Below are 21,808 nucleotides of genomic sequence, written 5' to 3'. Positions count from 1 at the left end.
TGCTACTTTGTGGCCCCATGTTCTCATGATTCAAATGTCAGGTTTCTGAAGTTTTCTCCTTGCTTTTGCTGTTTAGTTTCTGGCACCACTTCTGCTGCACAAAAATCTAGTGAGGCCATTGGCTAACCTAGAGATTAGGTGTCCTTGAGACAGATATTATCCCAACCTAACCATCAGTGGCCAGGATTGTGAGGTCACATGGCACAGAGCATAGCAACTTATGTTTAAGAAATGCTGTAAAAGGAACTGTGGACACAGCAGGTTTGCTGGGAGTTTCCAGAAGGGGACAGTGTAATTAACAAGCTTTTTGTTTGCCCCGTCCAGTATATTGATCTTTAAGGCCAATCTAAGTCCCACCTTCAAGGCTCTAGCGGTGATGGGGAAAGGGAACTTAGGTTCCACTTCTGGCCCCAACACTTCCTAGTAGGGGGACCTTGACGTTTCTTCCCAAGGGCCTCAGAATGGGGTTGGACAAAGTCTGTAAGTTCCCTTACAGGTCTGACATCTGGCCATCTCACTCTAGGTTCCTGTCTCAGGGATGTAAGTCGTACCTGGGGACATCCTCAAAAACATCTCTTGAGGGAGGAAAGGGTCCAGAGTCCTGGCGTGGAAAAGCCTCACTGTACACAGGCGGTGCTTAGCCAAGATTTATTGAACGGGATAAATCTGTAACTGGGGAGAGGGGGTGACCACACAGCACACAGAGAATGTTTGACTAACTTGAGGGAGGAATTTCACTTACTGAGTAGTCTGGATTCAGATAAACTGGGAAGGGGAATTACTGGGCTAGAGTAGGAATCTTGGCTATTAATGGGTGTTCACTCTATTGTCTCAGTCACCCTCCCCAGCCAATAATCAGTCACCAAGTCTGGTTCATCATCATCCCTTAACAGGTCACACCTTATCACCTCCAAACCATTCCCACTGCCCTTGTCTTTGAGTAGGCCGCCTGGTATTTTCAAGTTTCCTAACTAATGTCCTTGTCTCCTCTCCCTCACAAATGCATTCATTCTTTCAAAATCTATTTACCGGGTGCCTGTTTTGGGTCAGGTGCTGTGCTTTTTGCCGGGAACATATCCATAGCAAGATAACCCCAGTCCCACCCTGGTGCTCACAGCTTCTTCAGAGAGACAAAATAAGCAAGTATAATACACTGTAGAACTGAACAACAGGGAAACTACAGGCATGGGAACCGACAGCATGAGCATCTCACAGGATCCATTTCACACGGACTGGCCAGTAAGGGGTTTGCTAGTTCACATCTGACCCAGAGTCTCCCAACTTAAAACCACTCCACAGCCCTCCCCCCGCCACTGCCTTCAGGCTACAGTTCTAGCCTGGCCGCACCCTAAAGTCATATGCCGACCTTCATCAGCACTCAGGATTCTGAGGCCCCACCCCAGTTAGTGAAACTGAGCTTTAGAGGCTGGGTTCAGGATGCCCCAGGAGTTTCTAGTGTGCAGCCACTTTGAGAACCACACTGTCCCAGGAGATAAATCTGGACTCTGTAGCCAGGCTCTTAGGCTTCAAATCTGGTTCCTGCTTACCTCTCCAGCTGCTCCTCCCCACCCCAGGAAACCTCATGCTTCAGTATTTGTGAATTGCTTTGCTGTTTCTTGCCTTCAGGTCTTTGTGCATACCATTCCCACTATCTGGGAATTCCACTTCCTCAACTGGCCAGTCCCTCAGGACTCAGCTCAGATATCATCTCCTAGATTAGAGGATGCATTCCCTGAACCTTTACCTAAACTAGATGCCCCTCCTTTTTCCGTGCTCCTGTCAGAACACTGACCACACCGACACTGGATGGTTAATGGCTGTTTCATGAATTGCCTCCCCAACTAGAGTGAGCTCCTCAACAAAGACTGGACTCATGTTTGTGTGCTTGGTGTGCAACACCAGGATTCCCAGAGTGAAGTGCCCAATTGAAAGTAGACACTGTGGCCCTGTCTGGTTCAGCTCAGTGGATAGAGGTCAGCCTGCAGACTGAAGGGTCCCGGATTCGATTCCAGTCAAGGGCACATGCCCGGGTTGTGGGCTCAATCCCCAGTAGGGGGCGTGGAGGCAGCCGGTCAAGGATTCTCATCATTGATGTTTCTAGCTCATTCTTCCTCTCTGAAATAAAAAAAAAATATTTTTAAAAAAGTAGACAGTCGTGGAATACTCTCCAACACCCCAGACCAAGGTTGCAGGGTCCGGAGTATAAGGGACGCAACCTAGTGTCCTCCAATGAGCCCTAAGGATGTTCCTCAGATCCAGCTTCCTTTTGAAAACAGTTCTGCTGTTTGCTCTCCTCTGAGCACAGCCTTCACTGAGCACGTTACCTTGTGATGACAGGAGGCGGTGAGGCACAACAGGAAGGTGCTAGGCAAGCACAGAGAAGAATCAAGTTGAAGTCTAGGCTCTGACACTGAAACACTGAGATCTCAGACAAGTTATCTCCTCTCTGATCCTCGGAATGTAAGATACTTTTAGCAATTGTGTTCCTGTGTTCCAGGGCCATAGCCCAAGGCATAGCATATAATCCTTTCCACCCTGTGAGATAGGAATGTTATCTAGATCAGCGATTTCCTGGTGTGCCGCAAGAATTTTTAAAGCACACAATAAATTCTTAAAACATGCGATAATCTGACTAGTCAGGGGCACTGACCTCTTTTCCCTTAGGCTGTCAAATAAAAACATGACAACAGCCAACACAATAGCCATCCGATGTGAATGAATCAAAATGATACCTTTTTAATTTAGTCAGCTCGGGGGAAACAAATCTATTTTTTGGTGTGCCACCGAATTGTTGGAATTAGTTTATATGTGCCACGAGATGAAAAAGGTTGAGCCCAGCCGGTGTGGCTCAGTGGTTGAGTGTCGACCTATGAGCCAGATCACGGTTTGATTCTCTGTCAGGGCACATGCCCAGGTTGCGGGCTCCATACCATGGGGAGCGTGCAGGAGGCAGCTGATCAATTATTCTTTCTCATCCTATCTCTCTCTCTCCCCCTTCCTCCCTGAAATCAATAAAAAATATACATTTTAAAAAAGAAAAAAGGTTGAAAACCGCTGATCTAGATTATTACCCACACCCTACTGAAGATCTCCAGGGGCAGGGCCAGAGCACAGAGCTCTAGTCTTTGGCTGTGGAGGTGCAGCAGGGAGCTACTGCTTTTGATTATAAGCTTTTCTGTGCGACCTTATTTTCCAACCTGTGTACATATTGCTTTGACTTTTAAAAAGGAAGAAGCTTCACAAGTGAGTCAAGTACAAATCCAAGGCGAATAACCACCCTCAGTGGAGAAACCCCAAGACAGAATTGGAGGGCCCGAGTTCAAACTCTGTTATCTGGGTCACTTACCCTTCCTGGGCGTTTCCCCCTCTGTAAATGGGGAGAACAGCAATCGCTACCTTGAAAGGCCTGGGAGAATGTGTCAGCCAGCGCTTCAAACGTATTTCCCTTCATCCTCCCTGCACTGCTGCAAGGTAGGCTTCTATTAGCTCCTTTCCTACAGGAGGAAACTGAGGCCCATGCAGGTGAAGGAACAGGCTCAAGCTGCTACAGCTAAAATTTGAACCTGGGGGACTCCCAAACTGCGCTTATAATTATGCCAGTACTTCCCAAACTGCGGCACACTGGTGGTATGGGACTTCTTTGATTGAACACAGACAAATTAGTTTTGATTATACCTTTTAATATGCATTAAAAAACAACATAACAACACATAAAACCCGTGGTTTCACGATGTCACTACTTAGGATGAAAACTGAAGTATATGATGTTAAACCTAAGACAAACTGAAGAAAAATATTGAGTAAGTGGTACAGGAGGGCAATTTGGAATTATCTATTAAAAACAAAAATATAAATAGCCTATGACTCTTTCATTTCAATTTCTAGGCATCAATCACAGGTACATTTTCTCACACACACACACACACACACACACACACACACACACAATGCTCCTATGTATTTTGTAATATCAAAACCAGAAAATAGTTTTATGACCGCAATCTTTACAGTGATTACAAAGGATGACATGATCTATTAGCAACATGCGCTGATCTCAAAAGCATTAGGCCAAGAAAGCAAATTGCAGGACATGTCCATGTATGTCTGCATTAAACACAATAACATTTCCAATGAATTAGTATATGTAAAAATCTTAAAGTCTAGATAGAAAGATGTACAACAAACAGAACAGCAGTTAAGGGAGGGAGGGAAAACGGCGGTCAAACAAAGCTAGCTCTATTTGTAATCATCTAATGTCTTAAAAAGAGTGGATTCAAGGATGACTTGAGCAATTAGAACTGACTTAACTTTTCAAAAACAACGATGCAGTATACAGATCGGGAAAGGGTGACAGTCTGGTGGTGTGTGCGAACAAGCAAAGACTGACCTCGTGGCAGCAGGCTGCGCCCAGCACGGTCCCTGCAGCTAATTCCCAAAACGAACATCAATGTGTTTGGCTATGTGGCCCAGGCCACCTCTCCCTACTTCCTCACAATTCAGGTCGGGGCCCGGGCACCCAGTTATTACATACGATTGAAGCTACAGAGTTCCTTAGGCCGTCCACGTACCAGGTAACCCCTCCCCCATCGGTGCCCGGGACTTTCCTAGTAACCAGGACATTTAGCATCTCCCAGATTTGGAGGCTCCTTCTGTTCCTAACAACTGGGATCAGAAGCCCTCAGGGATCCAGGCATGAGAAGGCTGTATTCTGAGGGTTCAGCACCTAGTGGGCTCCGAGCAGGGTTAAGGCCTCCAGTGAGAAGCTTGACATCATTAAATCCTATGTGAGGTAGGTAATATTGTTAGCCCTATTTTACAGATGAGGAAACAGCGAGGCACAGAAAGGTCAAATGACTTGCCCAATGTCACACGAGCGAGTGATTAAAAAAATGGGACTAGGGCTCTCCCCCCTGGGAGCACGCCCATGCTTCTTCCTTTTCCCTCACCTCCGCCCCAAGCGCATTACCATTACCTTCCTCGCTCCCAAGCTCCTAGGGCCCTTCCGTTACCTCTACTGTTTTGTTTCCTACACCCATTTCTTCTAGGAATTACTTTTCCTACCTCTGAATTTTAAAAAATGGGACTAGAACCTGCAACTGTCTGTCCCTGAAGCCCGGGCTTTGCTCCTAGTGCCCAGGCCCTATTCCTAGCGCCTGACCAAATCCTACCGATTTATCAAGGCCCAACTCCAATCCGACCTTCTCCAGGAAGCCTGGAGGTGGTGGTCTCCTCAAATTCAAAGTGCCTATACATGATTCAGCTAACCACAGGAACTCCTGAACCCAACGCATCTCCTTAGGAGGGATCACATGACTCAGCTCTGCATTCCTATCAGAGAGCCTGACAAACAGCGCGCTCAATATGTGTTTGATAAATACACAAATAAATGAAAACACAAATGAGGGGATGCAGGCAGTCTCATGTGACTGCCCGACTCCTTCCTATGAGGTCCTGAATACCTTTGCCCAGTTCTGGGGTGCAGTCATACGAAGCTCTCTTGGAGTCAAATTCAACCTAGATTCCTTATTTTTTCATTTTTTTTAATCCTCACTGGAGAAATGAGGATATTTTTTCTGGTTGGTTTTTAAAGAGTGGGAGGGAGGGGGAAGTAGGGGAGAGAGAAACATCGATGTGAGAGAGATACATCGATTGGTTGCCTCCCACACACACCCAGACCAGGGGCGGGGATCAAGCCTGCAACCCAGATAAATGCCCTTGACTGGGAATCAAACCCAGGACCCTTTAGTGTGCAGGCCGATACTCCAAACACTGAGCCACACCAGCCAGGGCCAACCTAGACTCCTTCTAAAATGAGTCTCCAATATCATCATTTTGCAAACACAACCACATGCACACACACATACCCACACACAAGCAAAATGCAAGGAGTTCCATAGACCCATGTAATGGGCTGATGGAAGGCGAGGTTTGGGGGGAGGGGATAGATAAATGGCCCTGTTTAGCTCAGCACCTCCTTCCAGAGGCCAGAATGCTCCCTATAGCTCAGGAGTTTTTGCTCCAGACCTAACATCACCTCTGTTCCTCTTTGTGCTCGATAGCAGCGCCTAAATCCCATGACAATAGCAAACAGGGAGAGGAGAAAAGGGAAGGTTGAAGCCAAATATCCAGAGATTGGCAGATGGGCAGCTTAGGGATCCAAAGAGGGCGGGAGGGCAGAACTGCTACTGCTCATTGGGATTGGGGTTGGCATCTGGGTACTTGGTGAGGTCAAAGGTCAAGACTTTGCTGATCACACAGTCCCCTTGCTGAAGGAGGAGAGAGAGAAAGAAAAATGAAATTGTAAGGAGGGGATTAAGAGTCCCAGGACTGGGGGCCTCAAGCCCTCCTCCCTACATACCTGCCCAAAGCCAAAGCAGTGGTTCTCTCTGGGTGTGAGAGGCCATGCTCAGTCCCATGTGCCTCTCCCTGCCCACCTCTGCATGCTGCTGCTGTTTCTGTCTGGCTGCCTATGCCTGGCCTTTCCATTTGTCCCCAGGTGCAATGGCCCTGCCCAGCTGAGTTGGGTAAGCCTCCAGGGCAGAGCTCCAACCAGCCCAGATGGCCATTCAGGACTTGAGTCTCTGTGCTTCCCCGCCTCGCACCCCTTCACTGTGACCTTCCCGTACTGTCCTGGGGAGTCAGGCAGGGAGTGGGGCTGGCTCCAGGCCCACTCTACCTCAGGGTAGACTCCAATGAGGCTCTCGGCCTTGGTGTAGAACTCCTCCTTGAGAGAGATGACGATGGCCTGGAAGTTGCAGGTCGACTGCTCCTTGATGTAGTTGGCCACCTGTGGAAGGGGCCATCAACACACAGCAGGGCTGAAGCCTTAATAATACCTTATGTTTTCCCAGTCAGAACCAGAAGCAGAGGTGGGGGTACAGGGGGATGATATACTAAGAAGAGGCCACTGACTAGCAGGGCATGAATGACCATTGGCCCAGCCTCCCGACACAGAGAGCAAACAGCAGGAAAAACCAGGGCACACTCAGGAGCTGCCCCCCGAAACCCAGCCCCAGCCTAGGCACCTCTTTCCTTGCACCCACCTTGCCAATGTTGGTGTTATCCAGGGCGGCATCAATCTCATCCAGGACGAAGAAGGGGGCTGGCTTGTAGCTGGAGGGGTGGGGAGCAAGAGGGGAGGGGGACCAGTAGGTGAGCGACATGAATGCGGTGGGGGTGGGGCAGAACAGCCCCAGGGCCCATCACACAGGCCAGATTCCCCTCCACTTCTTCAGAGACGAAAAACCCAGGCCTTCATGTTCCCCGAGCCCCTAAGGCCAACAGACCCACTGAGCCCAGACCCACTGAGCCCTCCGCAGCACCCAGCCCTGTGCTCCCGGATCCTGTAGAACCAGCAGACGCGGCCCTCCCCAGAGCCTCCAGGCTGGCTGGGGAGGTGAAGCTGCCCTAGGCTCTGGCCATACTCACCAGGCCGCCTAGAAGTCTGCCCCGCCCACCTGCACCTTGCTCTCATGTCTCCCTGCCTGCACACATGTTACACAGTCCGCCTGTAATGCCTCCTCTCTCCCTGGCCAATTTCTACTCATTCTTTTATATATTGATTGCAGAGAGGAAGGGAGAGAAAGAAACATCAATAATGAGAATCACTGATCAGCTGCCTCCTGCATGCCCCCCACTGGAGTTCGAGCCCGCAACCCGAGCATGTGCCGGGACCGGGAATTGAACTGTGACCTCCTGGTTCATAGGTCAACGCTCAACCACTGAGCCACACTGGTCGGGCTCTACTCATTCTTTACATTTCCTGCTCATGTGTTACCTACTTTACCTCCAAAAGCCTTCGCTGGCCAGCCCTATCCTTCTCCAGAGTGGGTGGTGCCCCTCCTCTGTGCATCCAAGCTCACTGCCTGCTTACACATCTAACTTCCACTAAACCACAAGCTCCTTGAGGACAGAGACCATGTCTGACTCATCTGTGACACTAATAGCCCTAGAGGGTCTGGTACAGAGTGGCCCTCAAGAAACGCTCACTGCCCTAGCCGGTTTGGCTCAGTGGATAGAGCGTCGGCCTGCGGACTGAAGGGTCCCGGGTTCGATTCCGGTCAAGGGCATGTACCTTGGTTGCGGGCATATCCCCAGTGGGAGGTGTGCAGGAGGCAGCTGATCCATGTTTCTCTCTCATCAGTGTTTCTAGCTCTCTATCTCTCTCCCTTCCTCTCTGTAAAATATCAATAAAATGTATTAAAAAAAAAAAAAAGAAAGAAACGCTCACTGAATGACACTATACAATCCAGCACTAGGTTGTGGGGGTCAGATTCAAGTACAAGTGGCATTCAGGAGGGGAAAGTCAAGGTATGCTTCTCAGGTCAAAACAGGCTTCCCAGAGGAATAGGAGGAGAATGAGACATGAAGGGGCGGTAGGTGACGGTCACGCTGTATTTGCATGGAAAAGACTGATTAGCCAGCAATCACGTGAGCAACACCCTGGTGGGACGATTGAATACATTCGGGGCTAGTGAGGGCATGCTGATGGGATGAGGATGGTGGGAAAAATGGGCCTAGGAAACGAAGGCCAGGTGTGGTAGTAGGTAGGGAAACAGGGGCGCAATCCCAATTCCACCAGAACACCATCACCCCTGCAGATCTCTGCAGATCCTTGGGCCCCAGAGTCTCCAGTGGCCTCAGTTCATCTCTCCACCAATTGCCCTGGCGGGCACAGCCTTACCTATGAATGGCAAAGAGCAGGGCCAGAGCTGCCACAGTTTTCTCCCCGCCTGACAAGTTGTCCATGGGCCGGAAGCGTTTGCCAGGGGCCACGCAGTTGTAGTTAATGCCGTCCAAATAGGGCTCCTCAGGGTTTTCAGGGCCCAGGAATGCCTAGAGGGGAGGCAGATGGGTGAGGACTTGGGTCTGGACGGGGATGCGGACAGGAAGCCTCGAGGGAAGGGCAACTGAGGATGACAGGGGCTGGTTGGATAAGGGGCTCCAGCCTACCTGGGCACTGCTGTTGCGGGACAGGGCCTTGTAGATCTCATCGATGTTGGTGGCCACAGATTCAAAACAAGCATTGAAGCGGTCAAAGCGCTCTTTCTTGATCTGTTCGAATGCCTGCTTGGCCTTCTTGGCTCGCTTTCGGGCCGCCTCAAACTCTGCCACAAGGGAAAGACAGGCGACTCCTCAGTGCCCAGGCTCAGCCAAGGCTGAGGACCATGGTGTCTGACAAGAATGACCTGCAAGTGACAATCTACAGAGCAGCGATACCCCACAGAGGGAGACGAATGCCCGGGGGGAGTCCCCGGAAGATGGTCCCACCACCAGCTGTATCCGGTGGACTGGCCACGTGGTGCAAAGGAAGCAACATGGGCTTGGAGCCACATAAACATGGATTCTTCCCTGGGCTCTACCAGCAACCAGCTGTGCAACCATTGCAATTAATTCGCCCTCTTTGAACCGCAGCAGTTTTCTACTCTATAAACAGGTGTGATAACCCCTACTGTTTAGGCCTCCTGGGAGTTTCAAGTAAGAAAGCATGTGAAAACGGGAGCTCTTGGGATGTGTAGCAGCAGGCCCTTGCCACACCTCCAGCCTCCTGTCTTTATCTCGGGCCCAAGTAAAAGGGGGAAATCCTACCATCCGAGGTCTCCTGGAACTTGTCTCGGACGCTTTCCAGCTTTTCCATGGCCTTCATGTTGGGGGCGGCGATACGCTGCAGCACGCTCTGCTGCTCGTTCAGCTTCTGCTGCAGTGTGTTCATCTCCTGCTTGATCTCCTCCTCAGCCTGAGCATCCTGTAAACCCCAGGCCCAATGACATCAAGGAAGGCCAGGGCCCATCGCCCAGGCCCCCAGAGATGCTTGACTGCATGGGTACCCGCTCCTGAATCGAGTTCAGGTTCTTCCCCAGCTCGGTTCCTCCCATAGTAACCATCCCACCATCCCCGGAAATCACAGGCTGATGCTTTCTCATCTCTAGCCCTTCCCCCCAGCCCTGTCAACTTCTCCGTCTCTCAGGAGCAGCTGGTGGGGCCCCTCTCTGGCTCTCAGCCCAGGCCATGAGCCAGCACCATCCCAGGGTGACCTAGAGGCTCCCACACAGGCTGGCCGGGACTGTACAACAAATAACCAGATCACTACATCTGAGCAAATTCCACTTGAGTTTGGTTTTAGGTTTTATGGATATTGCGATGCATGTCGGGGCTTGTGCCTTTCTGCCACTTTTAGTCAATAAATATTTACTGAATGCCTTCCGAGTGCCAGGCACCAGGGCCCTGAGATCCTGTGAGCCACGGTTCCTGTGCTCAGAGCTGGCAGACTAACAGGGGAACGCATACAAGTACATGATCAGGACCCTATATGGTGATACCAAGACTCCGATCAACAGACATGTGGGGTCAGCACACAAGGTCACTTAACTCAGACTCTGCAGCTAGGGAAGGCTTCTAGGAATATGTTTAAGCTCAGGCCTGCAGACTGAATGGTGAGGTCGGAGAGAAAGAGCAGGCTTCTAGGCAGATGGGGTCATCATATGCAAAACCAGGGGTTTGCTCATAGTTTCTTCAAGGAATTTGAAGAAATTCAAGAGTAATCAACCTTAAAAATGTCACTGGGTGGAGATGGGCAAGGGGGAGGAATGGGGGAGACCTGTAATAGTGTCAATAACAAAAAAATTCAAAAGCCTCTCCACCCCACAAAAAAGGCAATTCAGCATGGCAAAAGTAGCAACTGTGTGTATGTGTGTGCACGCGAGTGCATGCTGGGAAAAGAGACAAGGCTAGAGGCACACGAGGAAGCCTGATGATGAAGGGCCTTTTAGTATTTAAGAGGTTTGGACTTTATCCAAAAGATGTGACGCTCCACCGAATGCCTTTAAGCACAGGAATGACATGACTATATATATAAATATATTTTAGAAAAGCCCTTCTGAAGATTTCTAAATACCGGTGTAAAGTGGTCTCTAGGATATAAGTGAAACACAAAAGGTACTCAACGCAATGCTACCTTTCATCTGAGAGAAGGAATATGAATATATTTGCATACAAATGTATTTGTCTTTCAAAAGTACAGCAGCAAAAAAAAGGATAATCCAAGAGCTAATTAAAATGGTTACAGAGAGGATGAGAGGTGACGGGGACAGGAAAGGAAGCTAAACTTCTCTTCATGTGCCTTGTACTATACTTTTGGGTTTAGAACCATATGAAGACTACATAATTATAAGAAAGAATTCAACCAAAATGTGGAAAACACTGGGTAAAAAAATTGTTGGGTGGGGTGACTAGATCGAGAAGGTGAAGGCATTAGCTAAAGAACATACACAAATATCCCATGGACACAGACAGTAGTTTGGTGAAGGCCAAGGGAGGAAAAGGCAGGGGTGGGTGGAGGTGGCAAAGGGGGGGAAGAAGGGGGGACACCCGCAATGATGTCAACATTAAGATTTTTCCACAAAAAAAATAAAAACAATTGTTGGGGAACCAGATATTCACAAGATGCCAAAAAAACCACCCTCAAGTTTTCTAACTATGTACAAAGGTAAAAGTGTTATGTTTGGTGTTGAGAGATCTGGCGATACCTTAACTGAGGACCAAACTTAGCAGCATGAATATGGGGCATCCTGACAGTGTGTGCCTCCTGGCATAATGCAATCCAAAGTGCAAAGCATCACCAATGAAATGTTCTTGCCCAAAAATTACTTAACCGAAATCCATCAAGCCTCCAGAAGAGATCAAACTCCCAACTCACAGGAAGAACACGTTAAGCAACAATGAAAACAAACTGACATATCTATAACATACCCCTAACATATCCATTCTTTGAGACAACACATAGAAAAAAAAAGGCAACACACAGACTCTTCAAAAGATCAGTTATGAAAAAAGGCGAGGGGAATATTCCACATTAATGGAAATTAAAGAGACAGAAGAACCAAAAGCAACATATGATTGGATCATAGTTTGGTGTGGTTTTTTTTAAGCTTTTATAAAAGGCACTTTTGAAACACCTAGGGAAATCTGAATATGGGCAGGATATGAAATATGAAATTACTATTACTCTTCTTAGGTGTAATATGGAATTGTGGTTATGGAGGAGGATATCTTGTTCTCAGGATGCTGAACCATTTAGAGTTGAAGTCTGCAGCTTCCTTCAAACAGTTCAGCAAAAACAGAAAAAAGTGTGTGGTGTAGAGGGAAGGGAATCGAGCTGAGAAAAAAACACTGAAAAATATTCATTGGTGAATTTAAGATGAAAGGCATATGGATGGATGATCACTATCCTTTCAATTATTCTATAGATTTGAACATTTTCAAAATTAAAGTTGGGAAAAATTAATCACAATACAAAAAAAGAGCAATTCCTTAAAAACTAAACAAAAATATCTGACTATATATTAGGTTGTTTAAACACAGAGAATTCTTTCAAATTACTTTAAAACAGAAACACATACCCAATGAGCTATTAGCTTAACAACAATAAAGAACCTCAAGGAAATGTTAGACAGCATTCAAAAATTAAATTGTTGCTAATAGTATCTTATTGTGATTTCCAAACTATTACAGAATAGGATAAATATGTTACTATGTTAGCGTACTAGTAGCTAGGAACCAAGATCTTTAGTAAGAGTAACTGGAGACTCAAACATAAAATCAATGATGTTGAACTGTGAGAATTACGATTTAAATTGGAAGTATGAATATAAACTCATGATACATGTTCCTTCAAAAGAAAAATATACATTTCATAGGTCAGTCTACCAAAAAGTTCTAGAAGCACCAAGCAACCCAGCAGTTATAAACACTCCAGTGTCAAGACAGTGGTCACTAAATAATAGCATTTTCCGACTAAAAGAAGTCAAGAGCTTTTCAGAGAAAGGGCTAATTCAGGACATGGGGTAGGAAATGTAGAGGATGAGTCAGGAAATACCAAGAAGCAAGGAAGATATCAAAGACTACAAGAGCTGTGTCAAAATGATTCAGAAGCCAACTTGAATGAGTTCCCACTGGCCAAAGATGCGACAACTTGATCAGTAAGAATAACCACCACCACAGAGTACAACATACCAAATGTGTTTAAACCTCTAAGTTCATAATGATAAGAAAACAATTAGCGGACGTATCTTGAGAATGCCACAGAAAGAACTCATTAGCTTATAAATGGTAATAAAGGGAAAGAATCAAGCATATATATCCTGCCTTTCCTACACAAACTATACCTCAGGGTAACCAAACAATTGATGAGAGAAAAATCTCTCCTTACAGTATTCTAGCTAATAAAGAAGAAACTGTGACCTCCTGGTTCATAGGTCACCGCTCAAGCACTGGGCACAAGAGGGAGACAACCAATCAAATTGTCTCTCTCACATGGATGTTTCTCTCTCTCTCTGTCTCTCTCCCCCCTCCCATCCACTCTCTAAAAATCAATGGACAAAAATTTAATCCACTCCCTCAGGTGGATTAAAAAAAATGGATAGGGCTAGCAATGTCTGAACCCAGTGATCAAGATTGTTTTTCTTTTTTCAAACATACACAAAAATGCAGAGAATATAATGAGCTCCCAGGTACCTATTACCCAGCTTCAATAATCAACTCAGAGCAAATACTCTGCCATCTATACCTAATTCCTTTCTATGTTCAATTATTTTAAAACAAATCTCAGACAAAGCATTTCATCCATAAATACTTCAACTTGATCAAGAGCAGGGTTTCTGAATCTCAACACTGCTGACATTTTGGGCCAGATGCATTGTTTCTGTGGGGGCTGTCCTATGTACTGTAGGATGTTTCCCTACAGTACATCCCTAGATGCCAGTAGTAACCTCCACCCCAGTTGTGACAAGTGGGTGTGAAGAATATCTCCAGACATTAACAAGTGTCCCCTAGGGATGCAAAATCCACCCCACCTCCATTTTGAACCACTGTTATAAAAGACAGGACGGTTAAAAATAAAACCCAAGGAGGGTCAATTGGGGAAAAAGGAGACATATGTAAAACTTTAGACAATAAAAATAAATAAATAAATAAAGCCCAATACCATTAACTCGCCTAAAAATATTAGCAGCAATTCCTGAGCATCATAAATTATCTGGTCAGTGTTCAAATGGTCCTGATTGTTTTATAAAAAAAATTTTGACAGCCCTGGCTGGTACTGTTCAGTAGTTAGAGTGTTGTCCCTAGCACCGAAGGGTCTCAGGTTCTATTCCTGGTCAAGGGTGCATACCTGGGTTGGAGGTTCAATCCCCAGCCCCGAGGGCATGTGTGCAGGAGGCATCTAATTGATGTGTGTCTCTCACATCAATGTTTCTCTCTCTCCCTTTCCCGCTCCTTCCCTTCCTCCTTTCCACTCTCTTAAAAATATCCTCAAATGAGGATTAACAAAAACCAAAAACAAACCAAATAAATTTTACGGGTTTTTAACGCAAGTTCCAAGTAAGGTACGCACATTGCAACTGGCTGACATGTCTCTTAAATCTCATTTAATCTATAAATTCCCCTTTTCTTTGCAATGGACTTAAGGGAGAGCCACATATTCCAATGGGTTGATTTGTCTCTTATAGTCTGTAAAAGTTCCCCCTCTGTATTTATTTTCTTTCTTCATAGAGAACAGGTCTTCTGTCCTTTACTTTCCAGTATGGATTTGGCTGAATGCATCCCTGAGCTTTTATTTAACATGTTCCTCTGGCACCCGTGTTTCTTATAATTGGTGGTTATAAAAGCTTGATCAGATCCTTGAGTTTTTGGCAAGAATATTTCTTAAGAATGTTGAACAACGATCAATCTTATCATGACAAAGATGGGACTGACATTCAGTGTTCACTGATGCGACACAAAAGTTTACAAGCACAGAGTACCACCTATGATGTATTCTTGTCAAAAATAAAAAATGAACCTGAATCCAGTCAAACCCTAGACCTAACTACCAGTTTACAGAAATACAGGGGATGGAACAACATGTTAAATAACATGATGGGACATGCTCAGCCAAATTTGGAATGTAGAAAACTGTGCAGGTCCAATGACCCAGTTTCTTCCATAAATAGGAAGAAAAAAATGTTATAGACTAGAAGAAACCAATTCTAACATATGGACCTCACTTGAATCCTGATTTAAACACAAAAACTGTGCAAAAGAAAAAAGATATTTATGGGATGTTCATGGAAATCTAAACATTTACTAAGTATTAGATGATATTAAAGAGTTGTGGTTACGTTTTTTAAAGAGTCCTTCTATGAATGGAATATCTGGCATTTGATTTAAATAAAATAGGCCAACAGGGAGATGGAAGGGTATAAAAAACAAGATTGACCATATGTTGCTAATTGCTGAAGCTGAGTGATAGGTACCTGGGGGTTCATTATAGCATTCTGTATATATTTGAGAACTTCCATAATAACAAGTTTTTAAAAAATCAATTCCCCCTGCTATAATGATGGATTGGAAAGCATCAGAAGCTATTTAGGAGGCTCCTGTAGTCCATGTGAGAGGTGAGTGGCCTGAACTAGTAGGAACAGGAAAAAAGAAAATTTAATAGCCATTTAGGAGATAGAATGGATAGGGCTTGGTAATTCACTGAATAGGCCAAGTGAGAGAGGGAATCTAGCATGAGGCTCAGATTTCTGGTTTGAACCTGTGGCCAGCTCTAAGAAGGGGTAGATTTGGGGAGGAGGGCTGGCATCTGAGATACTTGTGGGACCTAGCATAGAGATGGTAGCTGAAAGAAAGATCCAGGATGAGAAAAAGCCAAATGAGAAGAGCACCTGGGACAGAGGGCTGAGGAACCTCTGAGCTCTGTCTGTTCAGGAGCCTGTTCTTTGTGTGTGTATGGAAGTTCTCAAATATATAGAGAATGCTATAATGAACCCCCAGGTACCTATACACGGAAGGGGAAGATGAGCAGCAGGCAGGGATGGGCGCAACTTGAGGTCGGGGAGGAAGATGTGCCGGTTGATCTGTGCATATAGGGGGAGACCCTGGATCATAACTCGACCCTCCCTCTCTTGCCAGCTTGTCCTTCTTTCTGGCTCTGGTCTCCAGAGAGTCCCCAGATGAGGTGACCCACTCTCTGGACAGTGGGAAAACGTCTCCCAACCCCCGAGGCTGATCCTCACCTTTAGATCCTCACACAGGTCGCCGTAGTCAATTTCGATGAGGGCCTCTCGTGCATAGATACTGGAAGTTCGCTGAGAACCACTCACGGAATCCTCCCCCTGGGAGCTACCCTGCAAAGGCAACACGGAGTGGAATGGAGCAGACTGGCCAGGAGAGGGCCCCTCTAGAAGGGGCTGGAGCTCCTTGGCAGCCTTCAATGACTGAGAAAGCACCTTGTGGCAGGACAGCAGCTTTGAAGGCAGAAAAGATCTGAGTTCAAAATTGGGCTCTATTGCTGCCTAAGGGTTTGATCTGCTTTCACAGACCCACTGGGCTTCTGTTCAAATCATGCTGTGGGATCCGAGCTCTCTCATCTCTAACGTGGGGCAATGCCTGCCTGGCAGAGATGTGGTTTGGATTAGATGTAATTATGTCATATGATACCTTGAGCCGCGGTGCATTTCTGGCGTTCACAATATTTTGCTGAATTGAAGTGAAATGCTATTTTGGAAGAGGGGACGGAGGAGGACATGTGGGACTGAGATACCTATCCAAGTAGAAGACAAGACCTACGCAAACCTCCTCAGTTAACATTCCCACACCTTGCTACCAATCCTCACTTCCAGTGGATAAAATGACTTGGCCCTTTTATCAGCTAGTGGCCCTCCCTTTCCTATAACTAAGCTTTGTCACCTCTGCATTGCTGATGTCCCTTACCCAACCCTCTCCTGGCCAACCTCCCTCACTGCAACTAAGCGATCATCCCTCAGGTCCTCCATCTTCCATCTTCCTTTCCTCTTACCTAATGCCCCTCAATTGCTGCTCCTACCAATATCCATCACCTACTGGAGCTAACAGCTCAATTCCTAAGGTTAATGAATGATTTCATGTTCTCCTGGCTTACCTCCCTCACCACCTACGGACATACAGCTCTATCCCCAATGGAACTTCCCTGTCACACCAGGCCACTACCTTTCACGGCGCCTGTCTCCACAGCCTCCCCCTGCCATACCTCCTTATGTCCCACCATCCTTCTCTCTCTCTCCCTCCCTCCCTCCCTCTCTCTCTCTCCTGTCCTCCCCGGCCACTTTCACACTTTCATCCCATCCCTGGTTAATGTTGCTCACAGCCCACTCCCAACACCAACCCTGATACTCACCTCTTCCTGACTAATATCATCCATGGTGCCCTTGGACAGTGGTAACTTGATGTCCTGCATCTTGCAGGCCTGTAGCAGGTTGTGGCGGTCACTGCGCTTCTGTTCAAGCTTGGTCTCAATGGCTGTCACCTCCTTTTGTAAATGGGTCATTTCCCTAAGATGATCCAGGGACACAGGTGAGACCCAAATCCAGCAGGTTGCCTGCCATACCTACTTGCCCCAACCCCAGGCCTGAACCCACTCACTTGTTGGCGCCCCCCAGTTTCTTACGAATCTCCTCCATCTCGTGATTCTTGTCATTCACCTCTGACTTCTTGGCCAGGTGCTGATTCTTCAGATCTTGCAGTTGGGCCATGGTCTCATCTATGATCTTCATGTGTCTTTGTTCTTCCTGGTCCCAGCAAGGGGAACAGGACAAGAGGTGAAGGCTTTCCTTCTCTCTCCTAGGATCTTCTCCCCCTGTCCCCACCCTTTTCACAGTTTGCTGGAGCCTCTCTTCAATGAGCTCTGCTTCCACAAACCTCTCTCACCCCTCAAGCTTCTTTTATCTTATTCTAAATGATCTGGTTGCCCATTTTACCAGTTGCCTACTGTGCAGAAGTTCAAAATACAGAAAAAGTATTTAGCGGGGATGACAAAAATCACTCAAAATCCCCACCAGCTAGAGATAAACAATCAATATTTTAGCCGATTTCCTCCCAGCATTACTTATAGGACAGATCCACAAAGTTAAGGCTAGACTGTAATTAAAACTCGTTATTTTGTCTTGTTATTCTAGAGCATCTTTTCCACATCAAAACTACTGTTGTGAACTATATAATAACATCAATGTGTTTTTTTAAACCTACACAAACAATATGGTGCATTTTTTCTATGAGTACACATATGTGAATGTTCAAGTATTCAAGTCAATCAATACCTGCAGATTTGGAAGATACACGCTCCATGGAGTTAGCCCCGGGAAGAATAAAGGGACTGGGAATGAGTGGTCAGTCACAGGGGACTATAGTCTGATTGTTTAAAAGGGGAGTGTTTGGTTTTCATTTTGATCTTAAAGTCACATAAAGAGGACATATTGACAGCTTACTCTCAAATGGCTCATAAAAAGAATATGCACAGCCCAGACAGCATGGCTCAGTAGTTGAGCATCAACCTATGAACAAGGAGGTCACGGTTCGATTCCCGGTCAGGGCACATGCCCAGGTTTCGGGCTCTATCCCCAGTGTGGGGCATGCAGGAGGCAGCCAATCAATGATTCCCTCTCATCATTGATGTTTCCATCTCTCCCCCCCTCCCCCTTCCTCTCTAAAATCAATAAAAAAAAAATATTTAAAAAAAAAGAATATGCATCCACAGAGAGTCTGGAAAAGCAAATATGGCAACGTGTTAATGACTAATGAATCTTGGTGATGGGTACATGGGAGTTCTTTTCATGCTCTCCTTCCTTACCTTCTTGAGCTTTTCTATCTCATTTTCATCCTTTTTCACCGTTTGCTCCCACATGTGTACTTTATCCTGGTCCTCCTTCAGTTGGTTCTTTTCAAAGTCCAACTGGATGCCCAAGCGAGTCTTCTGATTCTCAAACTCCAAACTGTGGGGAGAAAGGAAAACTAGGCCCAGGACGTAGGGACCCAGGGTTACTGCTAAATTGCAGTCACCACCCAGCTCATCCATCCACATCTATATAAAACTGTTCCCTAAAGTAGGAGGACTAAGTTCCTCAGCCAAGCCTTGTGCAAATGGCACAAGCCAGGGGAAACCGTGCCAAAATCCAGTAGTCTCCCTTTAAATACTGGAGGACTCCAGACCCTCCACCCACAACTTTCTAGGTGGAAGCACAAAAAAGGTCCACCTCAACCCACCAGCTATAATTCCTATTTATTAAGCTTCTGTGTACTTTACATACATTACCTCTAATCCTCTAATCAACAGCTTCACAACTAGGCATTATTATCCTCATTTTACAAATAAGGAGACTTGAGCCAAGAGGTAAAAGACCTTGCCCAAGGCCACGGAGCTAGTAAATGGCAAAGGTGAGATTGAAACCCAGGTCTAGCACCAAACCCAGGCTCCTTCTCCTATGGCATTGGTGCAGTCTAGTGTGGTGGGATAAGAGGATTGGTATCCCAACTCTGCCATTTACTAGTAGTATACTCTCGGGCAAGTTAGTTATCCTCTCCATGCCTCTGTTTCCTCATCTGTAAAATGGAAATAATAATAGTACTTACCTCAGAGTTACTGGGAGTTAATATGTATAATGTCCTTAGAACCATACCTGGCACCCAGTTAAGTACTCAGTAAACTGTAGTTACCATCATTACTGCCAGGTATTCATTTCATATTGACTCGTTCCAACTACTGCCTGTACATGCGTACCCCCACCCCAAGATTCCAGAACTTCTAAGGGGTAGTAGAGCTTGGGTAGCAAAATACCATGGAGAAAATACTAGATTCCTGCTATTGCCCTCCTCGCCATCTCTTCAGAACTCCAAGAATATGTAACCAGCATACAGATACTTCCAGCGGCCCCACACTCCCAATGTGGTGTCATAGATGCTGCCAGATGTCATGCTGGCAGTTTAAACCTATTAGTCACTATAATCCAAATGAAATGTAATTGACTCTATAATTTTGAGCTATGCAATTTTAAGTCCAATCTCCTAAGCATGACTCATAAAGCCCTCTGTGATCTGGCCCCCGCTGACCTCTCCACCATCCCCGCCTTCCACCTGACCCCGTTTCTATGCTGCAGACATTCAGAACTCTTTAGTTTCCAGAACAAGGCATGGTCTCTCACACCTCTGAGCATGCTGTTCTCACTGCCTGGGACTTTGCTGCCCGGCTGGCTAAATCCTACTCACTCTACAGGTCTCCATTTCATCATTCCTTGTTCTGTAAAACCTTTCCCGAAGGCTGTGAGCAGGTTCTTAGTTTCTATTACATTTTGTTGGATTCCTCCCTTTATAGCTGTTGAGCTAGCTAATCACATCCCACAGTTCCTAACACATTTATGATAGCTGTCTGTGCAAGACCCTTCCTTTGTCTCCTCTGGTTCACTCCCTGATTTTCACTCCCCTTATCTTCTTTACAGTGAGCATGCACTCCAAAGCGACAGACTTACATATAGACACAAACATATGTACACAGCCTTAAAATGCATCCCCTTTTAAAATGTCATTTTGTTTTTCAATTTACACAAATGCATGGTGCTATACATTTATACAGGGCACTGCCCGTACATCTAGTTCTTGCTTTAAACTGCCATACAGTATTCAGGAGTCTGTAGACTCATCACATTTAACTTATACTTTCCCCAGTGATGGCTATCTACATTGCACCAACATCCTACTACCAAATTATGACAAGATAAACCACCCTGAATGTATCCCTTTGTGACCCTGTGGCAAGACTCTCTGTGATACATACCCAGGTGTGGCTTTGCTAAAGTCACAGAACTTCCGGAGACTTATTTTCACTGAATACCTCTAGATTGTTTTAATTTACATTTCTCTGATTAGGAATGAGACTGAACATCACTTTGTAATTAGCCATTCAAGCTTCTCTTTTCATGACATGCTAACTACATCCTCTGTCCAGTTTTCTATTGGGTCTCTTGTTTGGATTTTTCCTCTTGTTCATTTGAAGTTCCTTGACCATTTCCTTTGTATTTTGTATCTACCTAAGGTACAGTATTGATCACACTAATCTGAAGTTGCTGATCTATCTACTTGTTTGTCTCCCCTACTACTCCATAACTCAACTCGCTGAGGGCAGCGACAGTTTCTAACTCAATTCTATATCCCTTGAGCTTGGCTTGGGGGTAGAAGAGCAATGAATATTTACTGTATGGGTTGTGGGCTACGTGAACTGCCAATTGAGGCCCAGGGGCCAGAAGATGAACTCCTTCAGGGAGACTGTGCTATGTTCACCTGCCTCATCCCCATCTCCCAACCCCCTCCAATACCTAGCACAGGACAACTTGGCACAACATAGGTACTCAAGAAAGGTCTGCTGAACAAATTAATAAACTGAAGTGGGGAGAAGAGGAGAAACTGTTTATTCTTACTATTCTTCTAACCTAGAACTTTGTTACTCCTCACCTGCATTGCCTATCAGGATAATGACAATAATAAAAGCTAATATTTGCCCAGCCAGTGTGGCTCAGTGGTTGAGCGTATACCTATGTATGAACCAGGAGGTCAGTTGATTCCTGGTCAGGGCACATGCAGACTTGATCCCCAGTACAGGGAGTGCAAGAGGCAACCAATCAATGATTTCTCTCATCATTGATGTTGCTCTCTCTCTCTCGCTCTCCCTTCCTCTCTGAAATCAATAAAAATATATCTAAAAAAACCCAACACTACAGGATTATTTTTAAAAAGCTAATATTTATTGCTCTTAGTAGGTGCTAAGTATTATGCTAAATGCTTTGTGAGGATTATTTCACCTGATCCGTCCAACAATGCCATGCATTATCCCATTTTATAGATAAGGAAACGGGGGCTGAGAGAGATCAAGTCACTGTCCAACACGAGTTGTGGAGCTGGGATTTTTTAACCCAGGTAAACCACATTTCAAGTTGGCACTCTTAACCACTGGACAGTGCGACATCAC

At 45.9% G+C, this 21,808-nt stretch overlaps 1 protein-coding gene across 1 annotated transcript in view; it reads right to left on the bottom strand.

Annotated features, from left to right (window-relative positions):
- Window positions 1-3,667: 3,667 nt before the first annotated feature.
- The window catches only part of SMC1A (structural maintenance of chromosomes 1A), a 31,722-nt gene continuing 13,581 nt past the window's right edge, over window positions 3,668-21,808 (bottom strand). The window contains exons 16-25 of the mRNA XM_080653681.1: window positions 18,644-18,785; window positions 17,440-17,585; window positions 17,195-17,348; window positions 16,056-16,166; window positions 9,589-9,745; window positions 8,953-9,107; window positions 8,684-8,835; window positions 7,044-7,113; window positions 6,677-6,787; window positions 3,668-6,266 (exon numbers count right to left, since the gene is read on the bottom strand). Coding sequence (XP_080509807.1) covers window positions 6,183-6,266; window positions 6,677-6,787; window positions 7,044-7,113; window positions 8,684-8,835; window positions 8,953-9,107; window positions 9,589-9,745; window positions 16,056-16,166; window positions 17,195-17,348; window positions 17,440-17,585; window positions 18,644-18,785 — 1,282 coding nt within the window. The 3' untranslated portion in view covers window positions 3,668-6,182. The remainder of the gene's footprint in view (window positions 6,267-6,676; window positions 6,788-7,043; window positions 7,114-8,683; window positions 8,836-8,952; window positions 9,108-9,588; window positions 9,746-16,055; window positions 16,167-17,194; window positions 17,349-17,439; window positions 17,586-18,643; window positions 18,786-21,808) is intronic.

This window comes from Plecotus auritus, assembly GCF_963455305.1.
Source record: "Plecotus auritus genome assembly, chromosome: X".
NCBI lineage: Eukaryota > Metazoa > Chordata > Mammalia > Chiroptera > Vespertilionidae > Plecotus > Plecotus auritus.
Note: the sequence above shows the minus strand (reverse complement) of the source record. Positions and strands in the feature narration are given on the sequence as shown.